The sequence below is a fragment of the Ranitomeya variabilis genome, chromosome 5 (assembly GCF_051348905.1).
Source record: "Ranitomeya variabilis isolate aRanVar5 chromosome 5, aRanVar5.hap1, whole genome shotgun sequence".
Taxonomy (NCBI): domain Eukaryota; kingdom Metazoa; phylum Chordata; class Amphibia; order Anura; family Dendrobatidae; genus Ranitomeya; species Ranitomeya variabilis.
The window spans coordinates 112,761,876-112,783,465 of record NC_135236.1 but is presented as its reverse complement, the minus strand read 5'-3'; the positions used below and the strand labels follow the sequence as shown (position 1 = coordinate 112,783,465).

The 21,590-nt window shown below is 42.1% G+C and overlaps 1 protein-coding gene across 8 annotated transcripts in view; it reads right to left on the bottom strand.

Moving 5' to 3' along the window:
• Nucleotides 1-21,590, bottom strand: part of UNC5D (unc-5 netrin receptor D) — a 930,366-nt gene that overhangs the window by 325,357 nt on the left and 583,419 nt on the right. For 4 of the 8 annotated variants that reach the window (XM_077263128.1, XM_077263129.1, XM_077263130.1 and 1 more), the window contains exon 8: nt 4,154-4,186. The exons of the other annotated variants lie outside the window; for them this stretch is intronic. In XM_077263128.1, the coding sequence (XP_077119243.1) occupies nt 4,154-4,186 (33 nt within the window). The remainder of the gene's footprint in view (nt 1-4,153; nt 4,187-21,590) is intronic. 8 annotated transcript variants of the gene reach the window in all.

The window sequence follows — 21,590 nt, the reverse complement described above, 5'->3', positions numbered from 1 at the left end:
TTGCAACGTCGATTATTAGGCGGTGCTGGGGAAGCTTCAAAGATCGCTGATGGTTCTGCATATGGCTGGAGTGTACGGGTGAACGGCGGATGTGCGAGAAAAGTCTTCCCACCTTCAGGAGCAAGGCGGGTAACCCCGGATAACTTTTCAGGAAGCACTGCACCACCAGGTTCAAGGTGTGAGCCAGGCAAGGAATGTGTTTCAGTTGTGAAAGGGCTATAGCAGCCATAAAATTCCTTCCGTTATCACTGACTACCTTGCCTGCCTCAAGATGTACACTGCCCAGCCATGACTGCGTTTCTTGCTGCAAGAACTCGGCCAGAACTTCCGCAGTGTGTCTGTTGTCGCCCAAACACTTCATTTCCAACATAGCCTGCTGACGCTTACCACAAGCTCTTCCTTAATGGGACACCTCGTGTGCAACACTGTCAGCTGCAGATGGAGTGATCATGCGACTGCGGTCTGTGGACGAGCTCTCGCTTCTGCTGGAGGACGAGGAGGAGGAGGAGGAGGGGTGGCGAACGCCTACAGCCAACTGTTTCCTAGACCATGGGCTAGGCAGAACTGTCCCACTGGGGCTGGCCCCTGTGGACCCTGCATCAACCACATTAACCCAGTGTGCCGTGATGGACACGTAACGTCCCTTGCCATGCCTACTGGTCCATGCATCTGTTGTAAGGTGCACCTTTCTACTGACAGATTGCCTGAGTGCATGGACAATGCGGTCTTTCACATGCTGGTGGAGGGCTGGGATGGCTTTCCTCGCAAAGAAGTGTCGACTGGGTAGGTCATAGCGTGGTACTGCGTGGGCCATCAGGGCTTTGAAAGCTTCACTTTTAACCAACCGGTAGGGCATCATCTCTAACGAGATTAGTCTAGCAATGTGGGCGTTCAAACCCTGTGTACGCGGATGAGAGGCTGAGTACTTCCTTTTCCTAACGAGAGTCTCTTGTAGGGTGAGCTGGACTGGAGAGCTGCATATGGTGGAACTAGCGGGGGTGGTGGTGGACATGGCAGACAGAGAGGGTTGGTGATGGTATTCTTGCTGTTAGCCTACATACAGTGTTTCCTACTAAGAACCTGGTGATTCCCTGACTGCTTTGGCCTTGCGATGATACCTCCACATTTGCTGCAGGTGGTGTCGTAAATGGTGGGCTTACAGTGAGGGAAGGAATGCTATGTTCCTGACAATCTTCATTGTGAGCGGGTGCAACAAAGTTACAGGACGTTTGGTAGTTAGTCCAGGCTTGCAAGTGCATGGCGGTTAAATGTCTACGCATGCAAGTTGTATTTAAATTTTTGACATTCTGACCTCTGCTAAAGGTCCTTGAGCATTTCTTACAGATCACTTTGCACTGATCATTCGGATCTTGGCTAAAAAAGTGCCAGACTGCACTCTTCCTACTATCGAATACCTTTTCAGGCATTGCACACTGTGCTATTGTAACCGGACGGCCACTCTGTCCTACAACTGTTTTTGGTTTTGACACACGTTTTTGGCCAGATATGGGCCTGCCAGATGAAAGCTGTTGCGATGTTGATGCCTGCTGCGGCACCTCCTCCTCCGCTTCAGAGCTACTGCCAGCAGCACCCTGTTCCCCCAATGGCTGCCAATCGGGGTCAACAACTGGGTCATCTATCACCTCCTCTTCTATGTCTTCCTCTGTGTCACCGTGTAAGCCGGTGCTATAGCATTCGGGACGGGGCACCATAGTCTCATCAGGGTCAGATTGTGGCTCGGTACACTGCGAGGGCAATGTTGTGATCTGAGTCAATGGAACAGCATAATAATCTAGCTGTGGCTGTGCATCTGTGCACTCCATATCCGATTCCTCTTGTAATGGGCATGGCCTCTTAACAATTTCCCTTTCTAACCCAGGCACGGTAAGTGTAAAGAGCTCCATGGAGTAACCTGTTGTGTCGCCTGACGCATCCTTCACTGTTGTTTTGGGGGAAGGACACAAGGAATCAACTTGTTTCTGACCGGAAGCATCCACCGATGACTGGCTACTTTTCAATTTTGAACTATCCGAAGAGGAGGCGAAAGAGCTAGAGGCAGAGTCAGCAAGGAAAGCCCAAAATTTTTCCTTCTGCTCCGGCTTTAACAGCGGTTTTCCTACTCCCAGAAAAGGTAGCGTTCGAGGCCTTGTGTAGCCGGACGATGACGCTGACTCAACAACTCGAGACTTAGGTGCTATTTTGATTTTCCCTCTACCACCCGATGCTCCACCAGCACCACCACCACCACCATCAGCATTACCAGATGGCAATGACCGCCCACGGCCACAACCTCTTCCACCAGCCTTCCTCATTCTTGGGAAAATGTAACCAAACTAACAACCGTTATATGGTACTGAAAAACAAGGTAGAAGGTGTATGTTAACTTGTTGTGAATATAAATCTCCCTTTTTATGTGTGGGTGAGTGCTGAATAAATCAGGCCCACTGTATGACAGTATAGTTTCTGTGGCAGAAAATGACTGACAGATACCACAGACAGGACTGGCACAGATGCACAGATTTGCCAATATTAATCTCCTTTTTTTTATATGGGAGACTAGTGAATAAATCAGGCCCATTGTATTACAGAATAGTTTCTGTGGCAGAAAATGGCTGACAGATACCACAGACAGGACTGGCGCAGATGCACAGGTTTGCCAATATTAATCTCCCCATTTTTTTATATGGGAGACTAGCGAATAAATCAGGCCCACTGTATTACAGAATAGTTTCTGTGGCAGAAAATGACTGACAGATACCACAGACAGGACTGGCGCAAATGCACAGATTTGGCAATATTAATCTCCCTTTTTAGGTGTGGGACAGTGCAGAAAAATACAGGCCCACTGTTTTACACTACACAGTTTCAGGGGCAGAAAGTGGCTTGAAGATATATAAAAAAAAAAAAAAAAAAGAAAAAAAAAAAGGGACTGTACTACAATTACTATCTCCCTACAATAATCTGAGAAAAGTATGGCAGGCAGCAATAAAAAGGACTGCTGCACACAAAAGTGTGGACAAACAAACAAGATAGCTGTGCAGAAAGGAAGGAGCAACAGGATTTGTGCTTTTAAAAAAGCAGTTGGTTTGCACAGCGGCGTACAAACAGCAATGCAGCTATCAGGGAGCCTTCTAGGGCAGCCCAATAAGCTACAGCGCTGAGGAAGAGAAATCTAGCCTCCACTGTCCCTGCAAACAAAAGGTGGTGTTGGACAGTGGAAATCGCTACAGCACAAGCGGTTTTGGGGTTAATTTACCCTGCCTAACGCTATCCCTGCTTCTGACGAAGCGGCAGCAACCTCTCCCTATGCTCAGATTGGCAGCAGTAAGATGGCGGTCGGCGGGAACGCCCCTTTATAGCCCCTGTGACGCCACAGAAAGCAAGCCAATCACTGCCATGCCCTTCTCTAAGATGGTGGGGACCAGGACCTATGTCATCACACTGCCCACACTCTGCGTCCACCTTCATTGGCTGAGAAATGGCGCTGAACGCATCATATGAAACGCGACTTTGGCGCGAAGATCGCCGACTGCATGGCCGATCCCACACTGGGATCGGGTCGGGTTTCATGAAACCCGACTTTGCCGAAAGTCGGCGATTTATGAAAATGACCGATCCGTTTCGCTCAACCCTAGACATGAGTCTTTCCACATATCCAGCCAAGTTTAAAAAAAAAATAAAAGCCTTAATAGAACAAAAACAGTGAAACAAAATGAATACATTGGTGTTCCTCAGAAGTAGACTGTGCATAATGACATGTAGAATAAAAATCCATATAACCTAGAATTTGTCAAATTAATGGTTAGTGACAGAGCTGAGGTTACCACGATGCCAGGGCTTAATTTCTTGCATAAAAGTAATTTGACAGGTAATTACATATTAAAATTAATAGTGAATGTTCCAAGCATGCATATTTGGAAATGACTATGGAAATGTCAACGTTGTATGACCCCACTCAAATAGACCTCCCTGCAGAATACACCGCACGTGAAAAACTCATTCCATTCTACGGTCTCCTACATGTATGCTATGACATCCGGTGTGCCCCCAGAAGTGCCCCTTCCATATTTAGTAGTGTATTCCTGTGTATTAGATATGCTATCTCACTACTATACTGTATTGCCTTGTAGAAAATAATAAAAAAGTGACTTACTTTCAGGGCTTATCTCATGGAGAGGTTTTTTCTCTAAAAAAAAAGAAATAGGAGAAAGGTGTACTTAATATTGGGACTATATTCAGTGTACAGATTGTCTGATATGTTAAGTATGTAAAAAATGTATTTGCATAAATCAGCATAGAAGCTATATACGAGGTGACGATTTTGTCAGTTCAAGGTCATTGCCACTTTTGGAATCCAATGTATCTGAACATCAGCCATTATAACAATTTATAATAGAGACTCAAAATGTGAAAAAATATTTCTTAAAGTCATATTAAAAAAGTTTCTGGTCACAGCAATAATATCTAAGAATTAAAATAAAAGACTGCACTACCTGTAATATTCTAAATGTTCCTAAAAGCTCAATGGTTATGGATATTTATAATACTCTACTTTATGTGTGATTTTACTCACGCTTATACTTACACACATACACCTCCCTATGTGACAACCTCAGTCTTCTTCTTGAAAATGAATGAGATTGTCAAAGCTGTCTCCAACTATGTTGCTAAAGTATTTAAATGTTAATATAATCTTGCATGAAATTATGCAGCATTATACGGTATGTATAATTAATCGATATTACCACACAAAACCCTCCTCTAATTTGATATTGTTTTAAAGATTCCTTGACACTAGATTCATGAGAATAATAGATTGAAAGGTTGAATCAAGATTATTTTATATTTACTTTAAAACCTTTAACCTTCCAAATCGTTAAGAGAAGACATAGATACTGCACAAAAGAATGCTGCTATTAGTAGGGTAGTCTCAAAAATCAATGTCATATTGGTAACATCTGATATCCTAGTCCAAGCAGTAAAGATGTAACTGCTAAATAAGTGTGATGCTACTCAATTTCCAAATGTCTCCCCTCTGCATTTTGTGGAAGCTGCATTGACTATATTGCCTCATCATATGGCCTTAAAAACATAATTATGCTAATAGCTCATTACTAATTAGTGATGGTCAAGCTTGCTCAGCACTGCTCGATACTCGATCGAGCATCGGGGTGCTTGATCAAGTAGCAAGCAGTGCCGAGTATCACGTGATACTTGAGTGCTTGGTCATCCGTAAGTTAATTATCTGAGGCGTTGGGGAAAGAGAGAGAATTTCCATCCTCTGGAAAAATGCTCAAAGTCTACCATTCACTTCCCTTATGCTCAGTACTCAAGTGGAGCAGGTCCAAGCATTTCACTACTCAATCAACACTACAATTAATTTATTTTCCCTAATTATACTTTCTTGTATCCAGTTCATTCTGAATGCTCTTATTTCTGTCCAGTTGCTACACCGATGTCTCTACCCTGTGCCAGTTATTGCACAGGTTACCCATCTGCTGTAGAATACATCTTAAACTTATCATTCAACCCAAAAAGGCCTCCACCATTCTACAAGATCCCACATCTTGTCCTTCATCACTGTCTACCACCTTAGCCATGCTCTCTATACTGCTAACTAGACTATACGATCAGCCTCCATAATCCAATCTTCCCACTTGCGTCTCCAAGACAGGATAGCCACTTATAGGCTGTATTCATGAATGCAGTGTTGATCTCATTTTATTAGTGAACATCAATAGTAGACGCAACAGGAAGTAAAAGGAAAGAGTAAAGATTGATACATTTAATGTCTTCTGTATCCACTTCCATGTTAGGCCTAAAAGTCTACTGGTAGAGAGACTGTATTTTTTATGTGCAATACTAAAATAAAGATTTTAAAGTTAAAAGCTAAAACACTAAAAATTGACCTCATGTCAATTATCCAGTCTTACAAAGAAGCATTTTGAAAAATATGTGAAATTGTCTCTTCTAGAAACTTGTGACGAATTGCAGGACTGAATTTCATGACTGATAGCCAAATAATTTCCACGGATAGCAATTATATGCTTTTTGTGCTCTTATCTTCTCACACAAAATGGTCAAGGCTGTGATGTTGACAGCACTTTATAAGAAACATGATATCTTGATTGAGTTTGAGAATAAAAATGGCTTTCTATAGAAAGGATGTAACTAATCATAAACTGATTGCCAACTTGATGCTGGTAGACATGATGCAAAACAAAATAACGATTTCACATCTAAATCATGTTGAAACAAATTATATGGCGTTGTTGCAGAAAGAAAGCCATACTAGACAGCAGTTGACTTACACTACTTTGTAGCTCGCCATGAGATTTTTTCAGTGACCTGAATGAACGAACAGTTTATCTGCAGTTGTCACGTGCTGTAGATGTTGTGGTTTATGCCAAATGAAAGAACACCAGATCAGAAGACAAGTCATGGCAGAAAGTCATCAGTCATCATCTGCACAGTGTAAATATAAATGGGTTTTCCAAGCTTGAAATGTAAAAAATATCAAATAGCACCTACAGTAATTACTGTATGTGTTAATGCTCGAAAAGTGATGGCACAATATGATAAGTGGAGGTGAGCAGATCAGGCAAAATGCTAATTTGTCGGTTGACATGAATTTTCCAGGGAAAATCGATTTGTGGAGTTATTCTACAGCAATTCAATGACTCTTAACCCCTTCATGATATTGATGTGTGCTGAGCCCACATCTTTCCCAGCACATGACAGCCGATTTAAACAACTTTCATATGCCTTTAACAGCCGTGGGTGGATCCTAGATTCACTTGCTGTTTTTAATCAGTTACGTCCCCCTGTCAATCTCTGACAGCCAAATTTAAAGAATTTGTCCACTACTTGGACAACGTCTTCTCATACCCTTGCTTGGCCCCCTGTTATGGACCTGGTGGTTAGGTGCACCAGGAATGACCTGATAGTTAAACACGGAATCGGACGAGCTCTGGGGAAATGGGAACTCTGCTGACCGCAAACCCTACTCCTATCAACACAACTAGAAATAGCCGTGGAGCGTGCCTGACTCTGCCTAGATGCCTCTTCACAGCCTAAGAGCTAACTACCCCTAAAGAAAGGAAACAAAGCCTCACTTGCCTTAAAGAAATTTCCCCAAAGGTAAAAGCAGCCCCCCACATGTATTGACTGTGAGTTAAGAGGAAATCACAAACACAGGATGAAATAGGCTTTAGCAAAGAGAGGCCAGTCTAACTAAACAGATTGAGGATAGGAAAGGGATCTTTGCGGTCAACACAACAAACTACAAAAACCACGCAGAGTGTGCAAAAAATACCCCCACACCGACTCACGGTGCGGTGGTGCCACTCTGCACCCCCAGAGCTTCCAGCTAGCCAGGCAGTTTCATAAAAGCAAGCTGGACTAGAACTTAGCAAGAAAAACCATAAGTAACAAATGAACAAGCCGGAACTTAGCTTTTGCTGGAGTAGACAGGTCCTCAGAAAGATCCAGGAGATATCTGAACCAGTACTAGAACATTGACAGCTGGCATGGAATAACAATCTGAGTGGAGTTAAATAGAGAATCCTAGCCTAGCCCTAAACGAGGGCAGCTGGGGAAGGAATCTCAGAACCAGCAGCTCCACTCACAGCCACCAGAGGGAGTCCAAGGACAGAACTCACCGAAGTACCATTCATGACCACAGGAGGGAGTCCGAGAACGGAATTCACAACAGCCCCCATAAAATAATGAAGCTTATACTCACCTTCCGTGCCGGCGCCATTCTTGCGGTGTTGGCACTAGGGTCCTGGAGCTCCCGTGCTGTTGTTGTGACATGTGACACTGATGCCTAATCAGAGCCTGCATCACTGTCCCCACCTACTGTTGAACTGAGCAGGAAGAGGAATTCTGAGATCAGCTGCAGCCCTGACTTCCTCTTCATGTTTGATTTATCCAAATGTGAGGACAGTGACGCTAGCGCTGATTGGGTGCCGGGCTCATGTGTCACAACAACTGCACGAGAGCCTCGGGACAACAAGTGCTGACAATGTGGGAATGGCGCCAGAATGGGAGGTGAATATGAGCTTTATCATTTTATGGGGGCAAAAAAGAGGCAGCAGTATTTACCTGTCCAGGTCTGAGAACTAATGCACTGTCAGGATGCAGCAAACTCATGTAGTAAAGATGGCGGCAACACAGGAGCAAAACACTGATGAGACAACAACTTACAACCTATCAGTTCATGGAGGAAAGGATTGCTTCATATTAGATGGCATAATAGCGCCTTGTACAGGGTGCTGGTAACACACACAGGTAATGCACAGTATTTGGCTTACAGCCTATTAGTGATACCCATACTATTAGATGAGGCGGGCTGCCCAGCACTATCTATGTGAAACTCATGAGAACAGACATCCTAGTATACAAGGCCAAAAATGATGGGCACCCTGAAAAATTAAGTGAAAAAAAATATATACATAATATATGAGGTTATTGGTCTATATTTTGGCCAAGATTTGCAAGCATATAAAGAATAAACACAGAAAAAAAGAGGCAGCAGTATTTACCTGACCAGGTCTCAGAATTGATGCACTCTCCGGATGCAGCAAACCCATGTAAAGACGGCGGCAACACAGGAGCAAAACACTGAGGAGACAACCACTCATAACCTTCCAGTTCATGAAGGGGGTGACTGCTTAGTATTAGAGTGCACAAAAGAGGCTTGTATAGGGCGCTGGTCACACAAAGGTGATGCACAGTATCTGGCTAACAGCCTATTAGTGACACCCATACTATTGTCTCATTAGTATTTTGCACCTGTGTTGCCACCAAGCATTTTGATCAAAAAGGGGTTGTGGTAGTAGTGGACAACCCCTTTAACACTCATCCGCCTGAAGCTTTTCACAAATCCTGCCCATCGGTGCCTCTGTCACATGATCGTGGAGTGGCAATGTGTTGTCATGACTGCTGTTGGCCAGCAGAAGACCCCCGTGCCTGTCATTGTGAATGTCCTGTAAATACCGGCTCCTGATCGGTGTTCATAAGAGATTGTGATTTCTGCATTACATAGCAATGCCGAAGCCCCGCAATGTATAGCATAAGCAATTGCAAGATCACTCAAGTCTAATTATTAAATAAAGTAAAAAGTGAAAATAAAATGTTTTTAAAAATGTAAATAAAAAAACACAAAAGTTCAAATTACCCTCATTTTACCCAATAGAAAATAAAACACGTAAGTAAAAAATAAACTATATATGCTTGGTATCTACATGCTCATGCTGACCTGGGAAATCATGTTACTAGGTCAGTTTTACTATATAGTGAACAAGGTAAATAAAAAAGCCAAAAAAACTATTGTGGAATTGCACTTTTTTTTTGCAATTTCACCGCACTTGGAATTTTTTTTACATTTTTCCAGTACACTGTATGATAAAATAAATGGTGTAGTTAAAAATTACAACTTGTCTGGAAAAAAACAAGCCTCATACAGCCATATGGGAGCAAATGTAAAAAAGTCGTGGCTCTTGGAAAGAGGACAGGAAAAAACAAAAAACAAAAAAACTGAAAATAGCCATGGTGTGAAGGGGTTAATATGCTCTGGGGTCTCTTCAGACTACAAAGCATGATAAATGTAACATGCAAAAAATAAAGAAAAATCCTTATACTCTTGTCATTGTATACCTTGATGCATTTTCTGATCCCAGCCTCTTGTGCTGAAATTCCTGATCCTCACACAGTGAGCCACCACATTCGGATACTATGAGGCCCACAAGGGTTCTATGCAAACATGTGAAAGTTCACAATATCATAATATCACAAAATGAACCATGAAGTTGTGCGTGCATGTGCAGAACCGTCGTAGGCCATGTCAGAGGTAGAAGTCTCAGCTCAGTGTTAGGCCGGCGTCACATTAGGCGTATGAAAATACGGTCCGTTTTTTACGGCCGTAATACGCAGCAATTGTCCCAAAACACTGTTCCGTATTCAATGCGAGGATACGATTTTTACTCACAAATTTATCCGTGTGTCATCTGTATGGCTTCCGTACGGCGATTTTTTTCTCGCAGGCTTGCAAAATGGACATTTCATGGATCCATCAGCTCAAATATTCTTAAAAACATATATACAGTCTATATATATATATATATATATATATATATATATATATATATATATCTATGTATATATATATATATACAGGTCCTTCTCAAAAAATTAGCATATAGTGTTAAATTTCATTATTTACCATAATGTAATGATTACAATTAAACTTTCATATATTATAGATTCATTATCCACCAACTGAAATTTGTCAGGTCTTTTATTGTTTTAATACTGATGATTTTGGCCTACAACTCCTGATAACCCAAAAAACCTGTCTCAATAAATTAGCATATCAAGAAAAGGTTCTCTAAACGACCTATTACCCTAATCTTCTGAATCAACTAATTAACTCTAAACACATGCAAAAGATACCTGAGGCTTTTAAAAACTCCCTGCCTGGTTCATTACTCAAAACCCCCATCATGGGTAAGACTAGCGACCTGACAGATGTCAAGAAGGCCATCATTGACACCCTCAAGCAAGAGGGTAAGACCCAGAAAGAAATTTCTCAACAAATAGGCTGTTCGCAGAGTGCTGTATCAAGGCACCTCAATGGTAAGTCTGTTGGAAGGAAACAATGTGGCAGAAAACGCTGTACAACGAGAAGAGGTGACCGGACCCTGAGGAAGATTGTGGAGAAGGACCGATTCCAGACCTTGGGGAACCTGAGGAAGCAGTGGACTGAGTCTGGTGTGGAAACATCCAGAGCCACCGTGCACAGGCATGTGCAGGAAATGGGCTACAGGTGCCGCATTCCCCAGGTAAAGCCACTTTTGAACCATAAACAGCGGCAGAAGCGCCTGACCTGGGCTACAGAGAAGCAGCACTGGACTGTTGCTAAGTGGTCCCAAGTACTTTTTTCTGATGAAAGCAAATTTTGCATGTCATTCGGAAATCAAGGTGCCAGAGTCTGGAGGAAGACTGGGGAGAAGGAAATGCCAAAATGCCTGAAGTCCAGTGTCAAGTACCCAGTCAGTGATGGTGTGGGGTGCCATGTCAGCTGCTGGTGTTGGTCCACTGTGTTTCATCAAGGGCAGGGTCAATGCAGCTAGCTATCAGGAGATTTTGGAGCACTTCATGCTTCCTGGCACCTGCTCACAGTGCCAAAACCACTGGTAAATGGTTTACTGACCATGGTATTACTGTGCTCAATTGGCCTGCCAACTCTCCTGACCTGAACCCCATAGAGAATCTGTGGGATATTGTGAAGAGAAAGTTGAGAGACGCAAGACCCAACACTCTGGATGAGCTTAAGGCCGCTATTGAAGCATCCTGGGCCTCCATAACGTCTCAGCAGTGTCACAGGCTGATTGCCTCCATGCCACGCCGCATTGAAGCAGTCATTTCTGCCAAAGGATTCCCGACCAAGTATTGAGTGCATAACTGAACATTATTATTTGATGGTTTTTTTGTTTGTTATTAAAAAAACACTTTTATTTGATTGGACGGTTGAAATATGCTAATTTATTGAGACAGGTTTTTTGGGTTATCAGGAGTTGTAGGCCAAAATCATCAGTATTAAAACAATAAAAGACCTGACAAATTTCAGTTGGTGGATAATGAATCTATAATATATGAAAGTTTAATTGTAATCATTACATTATGGTAAATAATGAAATTTAACACTATATGCTAATTTTTTGAGAAGGACCTGTATATATATATATATATATATATATATATATATATATATATGTCAGTGAGACACACATATATATATATATATATATATATATATATATATATATATATATTTAGATTTAATTCAGCGCTAGATAGCAGAAAAGCCGGTAATTCAATTGCCGGCTTTTCCTATCTCCTTCACAAACCCGACAGGATATGACACATGGTTTACATACAGTAAACCGTCTCATATTCTCATATCCCTTCTTTTATTACATATTCCTCTTTACTAATGTAACAAATGTCTCTGTGTAAAATTTGTGGTCTCTAGCTATTAAATTAAAGGGTTAAATTCTGGAAAAAACTGGCGTGGGCTCCCGCACAATTTTCTCTGCCAGAGTGGTAAAGCCAGTGACTGTAGGCAGATATTAATAGCCTAGAGAGGGACCATGGTTATAGGACCCGCTCCTGGCTAAAAACATCTGCCCCCAGCCACCCCAGAAAAGGCACATCTGTAAGATGCGCCTATTCTGGCCCTTAGCCTCTCTCTTCCCACTCCCGTGTAGCGGTGGGATATGGGGTAATGAAGGGTTAATGTCACCTTGCTATTGTAGGGTGACATTAAGCCAGATTAATAATGGAGAGGTGTCATAATTGAACACCGGTGCGTATTTCTCGCAAGTCACACACATGGTCCGTGTGTAATCCGTAATTTTCTCGCCCCCATAGACTTTCATTGGCGGATTTTTTGCGCAATACGCTGACAAACGCAGCATGCTGCGATTTTCTACGCCCATAACATACCGTATATTACGGATGCAATGCGTATTTTCTGGACGTATTTTCTGCGCTCATACGTCCATAGAACTCGCTAGTGTGACGCCGGCCTTACAGTCCCCAGTATTTCAGCATTCATATTCAGGAAAAGAAAATTCATCGAGGACCTGATGCGTGACTTTGAGGAGTGGAACGTTGAGTATAAGGATTTATTTTTAATCTTTTAATGGCCCTTTGTTGTTGGCCACCATTTTGCTGAATCTGTGTGGAAGCAAATTGCAAAAAAAAATCAACATTTTGGCGAATGAAGATTCCTGTAAATTTCGAGTAAAAGTCAATTCCTCTCAAATTTTCTTGTTCATCTCTACTCTGAAGTTATTAGTTACATTTTCATTATCTTGTTAAGTTTGGCAGATAACCTTAGTTTTGATGCTGGGATTACTCATGTGAAGGATTGTAGCTCCACTAATTGTTCTGTTATCTTGCAGACAATGCCTTTGCTTACAGCTGTTTACAAGCAAATCAATATCCTATGAGTAAAGAATCCATTTTCCATATTAAAGATACTACATTAGCCCCTTAGATGAAAAAAACATGACAATTATTGGTAAATATCAGATCCCATCATGAGATTAAATATCACAAACATGATGTATCACCAATATTGCATTGACCCAAAAAGATTACCGTAAATAGTTCCCTTACATACCTGTTTTTGTTGATTTATTAGCGTTTTGGGGGATATTTTTTTGTGGAAAAAGTTGTGACTTTTGGAGTTTTCACACTAATTTTGGCCAGCTTTTCAAAATGTCCAGAGCTGGGACGACATGGGGCACTGCGATACCCCCTCGTCTAATTCATGATGAGTTTGAGTCATTAAGAGGGGTGCACCTCTAACTAAATCAGATACTGTAACTCTGACCCCAGCACGTCCCTATATTTTTAAGCCAGTTGTCTTATAGTCTAACACATGATTGTAAAAAGGGGGAGATGGGATGGGAAATGGCTGTAAATACTAAGGTTTAAAAAACCCATTTACGAAAATTCCCATTAAGGTCCAGAATCTATTATTTAGTGGCAAGTGGCTACAAAGAGCACGTCTTGTTATGGAGGACTCTGTATACCCTTGTATTACACAGATAGACTGCTCAATCTAATGGTGACAATGTAATGCTTCATTTGTCCTGTGGTGGTGCTACAAAATAATTGAACACTTGCACACTGTCAGGTTTCTCAACTAATTACAGCTGATCGACGAGACTTCCTTCTGTTGCAGTGAGATCCATCCTAGAAAAAAAGGATTGTACAAACAAGCAATTCTTAGATAAGTTTGTTGGCTTTTTAGATGATCTCTGTCCTATTCAGCAATTTATTAGCCACCTTCCAATTTTTCTTCCAAGTGACACTGACCAAGGTAATATTACGGTATATTTTAATTTAATTATAAATTAACTAATGAAAAAAATCTTCATAAATTTTGTGACACAAACACTATTTTAATTAATAATTTAAAAATAAACTACATAGCTAACGTGCTCAGATAAGGTGTTATCCGAGCATGATCGGGTACTTACCGAGTGTCTTCAGAGTGCTCAAAAAACATGTTTGAGTCCCCGCAGCTGCATGTCTCTAATAAACAGGTGATCCATGCATGTGTTGCAGCTGTCGAACAGCCGCGAGACATGCAGGCACAGGGGATGGAACAAATTATTCAAGCACGCTGAAGACACTCGGTTAGCACACGAGCATGCTCGGATAACACCTTATCTGAGCATGTTCGCTCATCAATCAAAACTATCTGATATATACTCTATGGCGTTCATGCAAGCAAAGATAACATTTTACCTTTTCTTGTTTCATTAATCATGGATATTTAACGGAATGTGTTATCAGATGTTAGGAGTCAAGTTCCCGCCGCTGCACAATGGGGAATCTCGAGCCATGTCTGCTGCAGTCTCCCATTCAGCTTCAGCCGCAGTGGAGCCTGCTCAGCGGAGACATCGGTCCCAGTGTCTCGCTCAGCCTGATACTGTGCAAAGGGTTACTGCTGCCTTTCCAGGTTCTGCTTTTGTAGCCAGCACTGGTCAGCGGTGTGCATGCTTTTCTGGGACTAAGTCCTGCTTTGCACACACTGAGCATGCCCACGGGAGGACCTTTTCAGTGGAGGTTGGGGGTCACACGCTCAGGCCCTGTAGCGGCTCCTACTGGACCACTTGGAAGGTCCTTGTCTGCTACAGCTACAAAAGGTTCGCATGGCCACATGCCCATGCACTAGTATCAAACCAATGTCTATGAGCTCAGCGCCAGTGTGGTCTGTTATGGTCTGGTGATTTAGGAGCGACATGCGACTAGCTCTGAGCAGGTGGTAACTATACTGACCGCAGTTCCTGATCTTAACACAACACTAGAAGTAGCCGTGGGATGTTCCTGTCACTCCCTAGACACCTCGTCACAGCCTGAGAACTAACTACCCCTAAAGGTAGAAACAGGAAAGCTATCTTGCCTCAGAGAAAATCCCCAAAGGATAGGACAGCCCCCCACAAATAATGACTGTGAGTGGAGAGGGAAATGACATACGTAGAATGAAACAAGATATAGCAAAGGATGCCACTTCTAGCTAGATAGATAGTACAGGACAGAACACTGTGCGGTCAGTAATAAAAACTAGAAAAAGTCCACCGCAGAGAATGCAAAAATCTCCACACCTGACTTAAGGTGTGGAGGGCAAAATCTGCTGCCCAGAGCTTCCAGCTGAGCTGAATAGATCCATACTGATAAGCTGGACAAATGAGAAAAACATAGAATGTGCTGAACAATAAAGTCCACTACAAGTGGACTGCAAAAGGACAAGCAAGGACTTATCTTTGCTGAACTGGTCAAAGTGTCAGGGAAATCCAAAAGAGCCGTGACTCCAAGCAGGAACAATTGACAACTGGCATTGATTGAGGGATAAGGCCAGACTAAAATAGCCGAGCCAGAAAGATGATCAGTGGAAGCAGCTGCTGATGCTAAATCCAAGAAGCAGCCATACCACTCAAAACCACCGGAGGGAGCCCAAGAGCAGAACTCACAAAAGTGCCACTTACAACCACCGGAGGGAGCCCAAGAGCGGAATTCACAACAGTGGTCATATTTGGATGCAGTTAGGGTTTGGCTGAAATAAGCCGCTAGAATACCGGCATCTCAGGTGAGGAGTTGTTTGCCTGTTTCTCTGACTGCATGACCACAGTTTTGCTCTGTTTGGTAGCTGTGTACCTCTGTGAGGTTAACAGGGCGCAGCATCTTGTTTCTAGTGAATCTGTGGCATTAACAGTGTTTGCTTATACCGCCATATAGCGCCGCCATTTGCCAGCAGCAGGTTCCTCTCCTGCACAGTGAACCCCGGGTTATGAACGCACCTATTAATAGATATATATAAATATATACTCGGTGAGTTCCGCCAACCTAACATCAGAAATGTTGTTTAATTGCCTCAGGACCACCATTTGCCTTTAACACTAGAACTACCTACACTAGAACATTGTGATCCTTTTGCTACTTACTTTTCTTATAATATCTAAAATTTTAACAAAAGGGTTCTGAGTTTTTGTGACTTTTATTTATCATGGTAGCGTATATTTTAGGACACAAAAATGAATTGTCACTTTTTCAGGGGCTCAGATTTTACAATTTCATTCCTATAAATACTGAAGGGGTCAATTTGATCCCATACATAAAAGTAGGAGTAGGTAATACGCCTAATATTACAGAGTACTGAAAATCTCAGTGCTTCACCCTAGATGTAGAGTATAATTGTGTCATTGCATTTCAGGGATGATTCAGCCTTTGTTTTGTCTAAACTTGTCTGAACTGGTTTTATCAATGTGTCTACCAGCAATTTTGTCTGCATTTCAGTAGCAAACATTACAGTTGTAGTTACAACTCTGCATATTTGTATAGTGTAATTGTATTATTTCTGTAATCTTACAGTTCACTTTTTGCAATTTATATTTGAAGCATGAGGAAGCATAGGATCTGAGAAATGGTAAAATTTTGAAATGTCTTCAGAATTTCATCTGAAAATCAGTCAGGAGACAAAAATCATGAACAAATAGACTCAGAGTCTGATGAAGGATATTTCACCTCATCATGACATTTTCTAAGAATAAGAGTCAAGCAGTAACAATGATATAATTGATGATACTGAAAAATAAGGACAAGATGATGGACGTACTACTAAGTCAACAAGATGTACGGCAATACCACAATTACGGAGAGGAAGAGAAAGAGGGGCCAAACTACAAGATGTTGGATACAGAAGGAGAAAGAAAGGTACAATGGACATTCAACCTCCTGTAGGTCATAAAAAGACTTGGAACTGTGTGGGAAGTTGTCCAAAGTGCTTCTGCTTCTACCAGCCAACTGTCCCAACAAAACATACTACGAGACCCCCCTTATGCCAAACGGGAGATCATCAATGAGAAATTATCAAGTGCTTGGAGGTTGAAAATTGTACAGAAATAGAGGCTGGTCATAATCTTGAAGATGATAAATGGACAGTTTTCTCTAATCAAGCTTGATAGATTTATTGCATTATAATATGTGCTGGGCGCATATAACGCCAATGATATTTCTGCAAAAACCTTGTGGACCTCGCTTCTTTCAGGACACTATGCCAAGAGTAGGTTTGATAAATTCATGTGATTTGTAGGAATTGACATAAAATACACCTAATCTAATACATTGAAGAATGACAAGTTTGCTTTATTTTCTGAAGTGTGGAATTGCTTCATTGGAAATTGCATACTATGTTACAAACCTTGACAAAACCTTACAGTTGATGAACAGCTTTTTCCAACTAAGTCAAGATGTTCTTTCACCCAATATATAGCCAATAAGCCAGACAAATTTGAAATAAAATTAGGGTCATTAGCTGACGTAGAATCCAAATACATCTGCAATGGGTTTCCATATTTGGGAAAGGATGAGCAACGACCGGCTGTTCTATCTCTCAGAACACGTTGTTTTCAAACTAATGGATCCATTTTTGAACAAGGCATGAAATGCTACTACAGATAACTTATTTAACTCATTGAAACTTGCCAATTCGCTGGAAGCAAAGAGATCATGCATTGTGGGAACGATGAATCATGCAAAGAAATAGATTCCATTTTGGGCAAAAAACAACAAATACATATGAGACTACTCTGATGAAAAATGATAATATCACTCTTAGGGTACCGTCTCACAAAACGATTTACCAACGATCACGACCAGCGATACGACCTGGCCGTGATCGTTGGTAAGTCGTTGTGTGGTCGCTGGGGAGCTGTCACACAGACAGCTCTCCAGCGACCAACGATGCCGAGGTCCCCGGGTAACCAGGGTAAACATCAGGTTACTAAGCGCAGGGCCGCGCTTAGTAACCCGATGTTTACCCTTGTTACCATCATAAATGTAAAAAAAAAAAAACAGTACATACTTACATTCCGGTGTCCGTCAGGTCCCTTGCCGTCTGCTTCCCGCACTGACTGACTGCCGGCTGTAAAGTGAAAGCAGAGCACAGCGGTTACGTCACCGCTGTGCTTTCACTTTACGGCCAGCAGTCAGTCAGTGCGGGAAGCAGACGGCAAGGGACCTGACGGACACCGGAATGTGAGTATGTACTGTTTTTTTTTTTTTACATTTACGATGGTAACCAGGGTAAACATCGGGTTACTAAGCGCGGCCCTGCGCTTAGTAACCCGATGTTTACCCTGGTTACAAGCGAACGCATCGTTGGATCGGTGACACACACACCGATCCAACGATGACAGCGGGAGATCCAGCGACGAAAGAAAGTTCCAAACGATCTGCTATGACGTACGATTCTCAGCGGGGTCCCTGATCGCTGCTGCGTGTCAGACACAGCGATATCATATGGATATCGCTGGAACGTCACGGATCATGCCGTCGTAGCGATCAAAGTGCCACTGTGAGACGGTACCCTTAGAGTTTACCAAGGTAAGCCAAACAAGAATGTCATTTTGCTCAGTAGCCTTCACCCAGATATAGTAGCCTTCACCCAGACAAGAAAAAAACTGGAAACAGTAACATTTTACAACAAAATAAAGGTTGGAGAGGACACAGTAGACCGGAAGGCTCAAAAGTACACCATAAAATCTGGAAGCCGCCAATGGCCTGTTCAGGTGTTTTGTAATGTACTTGATTTAGCAGATATAAACACAAGAATACTCTATGGAACAGCAACTGGCAGTCAAATTCATAGAATGGTAGAGTTGGAAGGGACCTCCTGGGTCATCTGGTCCAACCTCCTGCTCAAAGCAGGATTCGCTAAATCATCCCAGACAGATGTCTGTCCAGCCTCTGTTTGAAAACTTCCACGGAAGGAGAACTCACCACCTTTCGTGACAGCCTGTTCCACTCATTGATCACCCAAACTGTCAAAAAGTTTTTCCTAATATCTAATCTGTGTCTCCTCCCAGGGCTGGCGTCAGCACCCGGGCAAGTGCCGGGGCCCTGAGCAGGCAGGGGGCCCACTCGCCCTCGGGGACACTGGCGTGCTATAGTGCTGACCCCCGCGAGTGGACCCCCTGCCTGCTCCGGGCCCCAGCACTTGCGATACTTACCTCTCCCGGTTCCAGCGCTGCACCGTCTTCCATCCTCTGACTGTGACGTTCAGGTCAGAGGGTGCGATGACGTCACCAGTGCGCGACCTCTGCCTGAGCAGTCACAGCACAGAGAGCAGGAAGACGCCGATGCTGAGGAGTCCAGAGCAGAGCAGCGTCAAGCAACGAGAGGTGAGTATTTCATTTTTTTATATATATTTGGAGCAATATATGGGGACCATCAGAAGGATGGAGCATTATATGGGGCTAATTCTATATGGAGTATCTTATGGGGCTAATAATATAGGTAGCATCTTATGAAGCCAATTCTATAGGGAGCATTATATGGGGCCAATTTAATATGGAGCATCTTATGTGGCCAATTCAATATGGAGCAGTATATGGAGCCAATTACATATGGAACAGTATATGGGGCCAATAATATATGAAGCCTCTTATGGGACTAATTATATATGGAGCATTTTATATGGCCAATTATATATGGAGCATTATATGGGGCCCATTATACATGGAGCATCTTATGGGGCCAATTATTTTTGGAGCATTATATGGGACCCATTCTGTAAGGAGTATTATATGGGGCCCATTCTGTATGGAGCATCATATGGGGCCCATTCTGTATGGAACAATATATTGGACTCAGTATACTGTATGGGGCCCATCATATACTGCATGGAGAATTATATGTGGCTCACTGTATTGTATGGAGCATTATATGGGGTCAATTCCGTATGGAGCAATATATGCGGCTCATTCTGTTTGGAGTACTCTGTGGTGCCCATTATACTGTATGGAGCATTATATGAGGCTCATTATTCTGTTTGGAGCAATATATGGGGCTCATTATTCTGTATAGAGGACTATGTGGTGCCAATTATACTGTATGGAGCACTATATGGGGCCATTATACTGTATGGGGCAATATATGGGGCTCATTATTCTGTTTGGAGCACTATATGGGGATCATTATTCTGTATAGAGGACTATACTGTCCGGTTTCTGAGCTAATGTAGAATGCACAATAGATATCACTCATGTAATGTAAGAAGTAAGAGAAATCTTTGGCATTGTACTATACCTATATTTCTCTGCCGTATCTGTACATTATGAATTGTGGTATGTGTTAAAGGGGCCCACCGGGACTCTTTCGCCCAGGGCCCATGAAAACCTGGAGCCGGCCCTGTCTCCTCCCATTTAGTTTCATCCCATTGCTTCTAGTCTTTCCTTGTGCAAATGAGAATAAAGATGATCCTTCTACAATGGGACAGCCCTTGAGATATTTGTAGACAGCTATTAAGTCTCCTCTCAGTCTTCTTTTTTGCAAGCTAAACATTCCCAAATCCTGTAACCGTTCCTCATAGGACATGGTTTGCAGACCGGTCACCATTATGTTCGCTCTTCTCTGAACTTGCTCCAGTTTGTTGATGTCTTTTTTAAAATGTGGTGCCCATAACTGGACACAGTATTCCAGATGACGTCTGACCAAAGAGGAGTAGAGGGCAATAATGACTTCACGTGATCTATACTGTATTAGCAGATGAGAGTTAATTCTTTAGCTCACAAGAATCATTTGGAATCAAGAAGTGGCCAATCATCTGCAATGTCTGGACAACAAACAAAAGGACTAGGAATCCATAAGCGTTGAAAATGTGGAGTTGGAAGATGCAGCGAAAACAAAATGATTGAAACTTGTGCAAGCTGTAACAACAAATCAGTCTGTGGAAAATGCACTGGGAAAGTGAAAAAAGTAACTGTTGGATACCGGATGCCATGACCATGTAAAAGAAAAATGCATTAAAACTGTTGTACTTGATCTCAACACTGTTCCTACTAAGCAAAAATAAATGTTTTTTAATTTTATTGACAAAAAGTTTTTTTTTCTAGAATCAGTACTTTTGAATGGGATCAAAATGACCCATTGTAGAAGTTATAGGTATTATGAAACATGCAGTAGTTCTAGTGTTAAATGTCTGGATGGTACAGGTCCTACTCTGTAAAAACATCACAACATAGTGTATAAAGTGTACAAAGTGATCATTGTGTATAGTGAGGGAGCAGGAGCTGCTGGATCATAGGAGACCAAGACAGCTCTTCTATGAAGCCAGGAGGCTGCATTTCCCTTGTAACTGGGATTAATATACCAGCCACTATTACAAGGGAAATAAGATGAAAATAAAAGTAAAAGTAATATTGAAATGCCACCGAAACGTCTACACATTGTGGGTTCATGGGTGGTCACAATGAGTAAGATAAATTAAAAATAAGAAAGTAGAAAATAACAAGTAAAATATACCTATCCCTATAGGTGTTAGGTGTAATAATAATAATATTAGAAAATACCTCCATTTAGAAATTTAGTATAATTCTTTAGATTTGCCATGTTGCTTGCCCAATGTGCAGCCACTAAGACAACTAAATGCCAATTAGCTGTCAGTATATGAATGGTTATAGAGATTAGCAAAATTAGGATTATTTATAGTGTTGAGCGATACCGTCCAA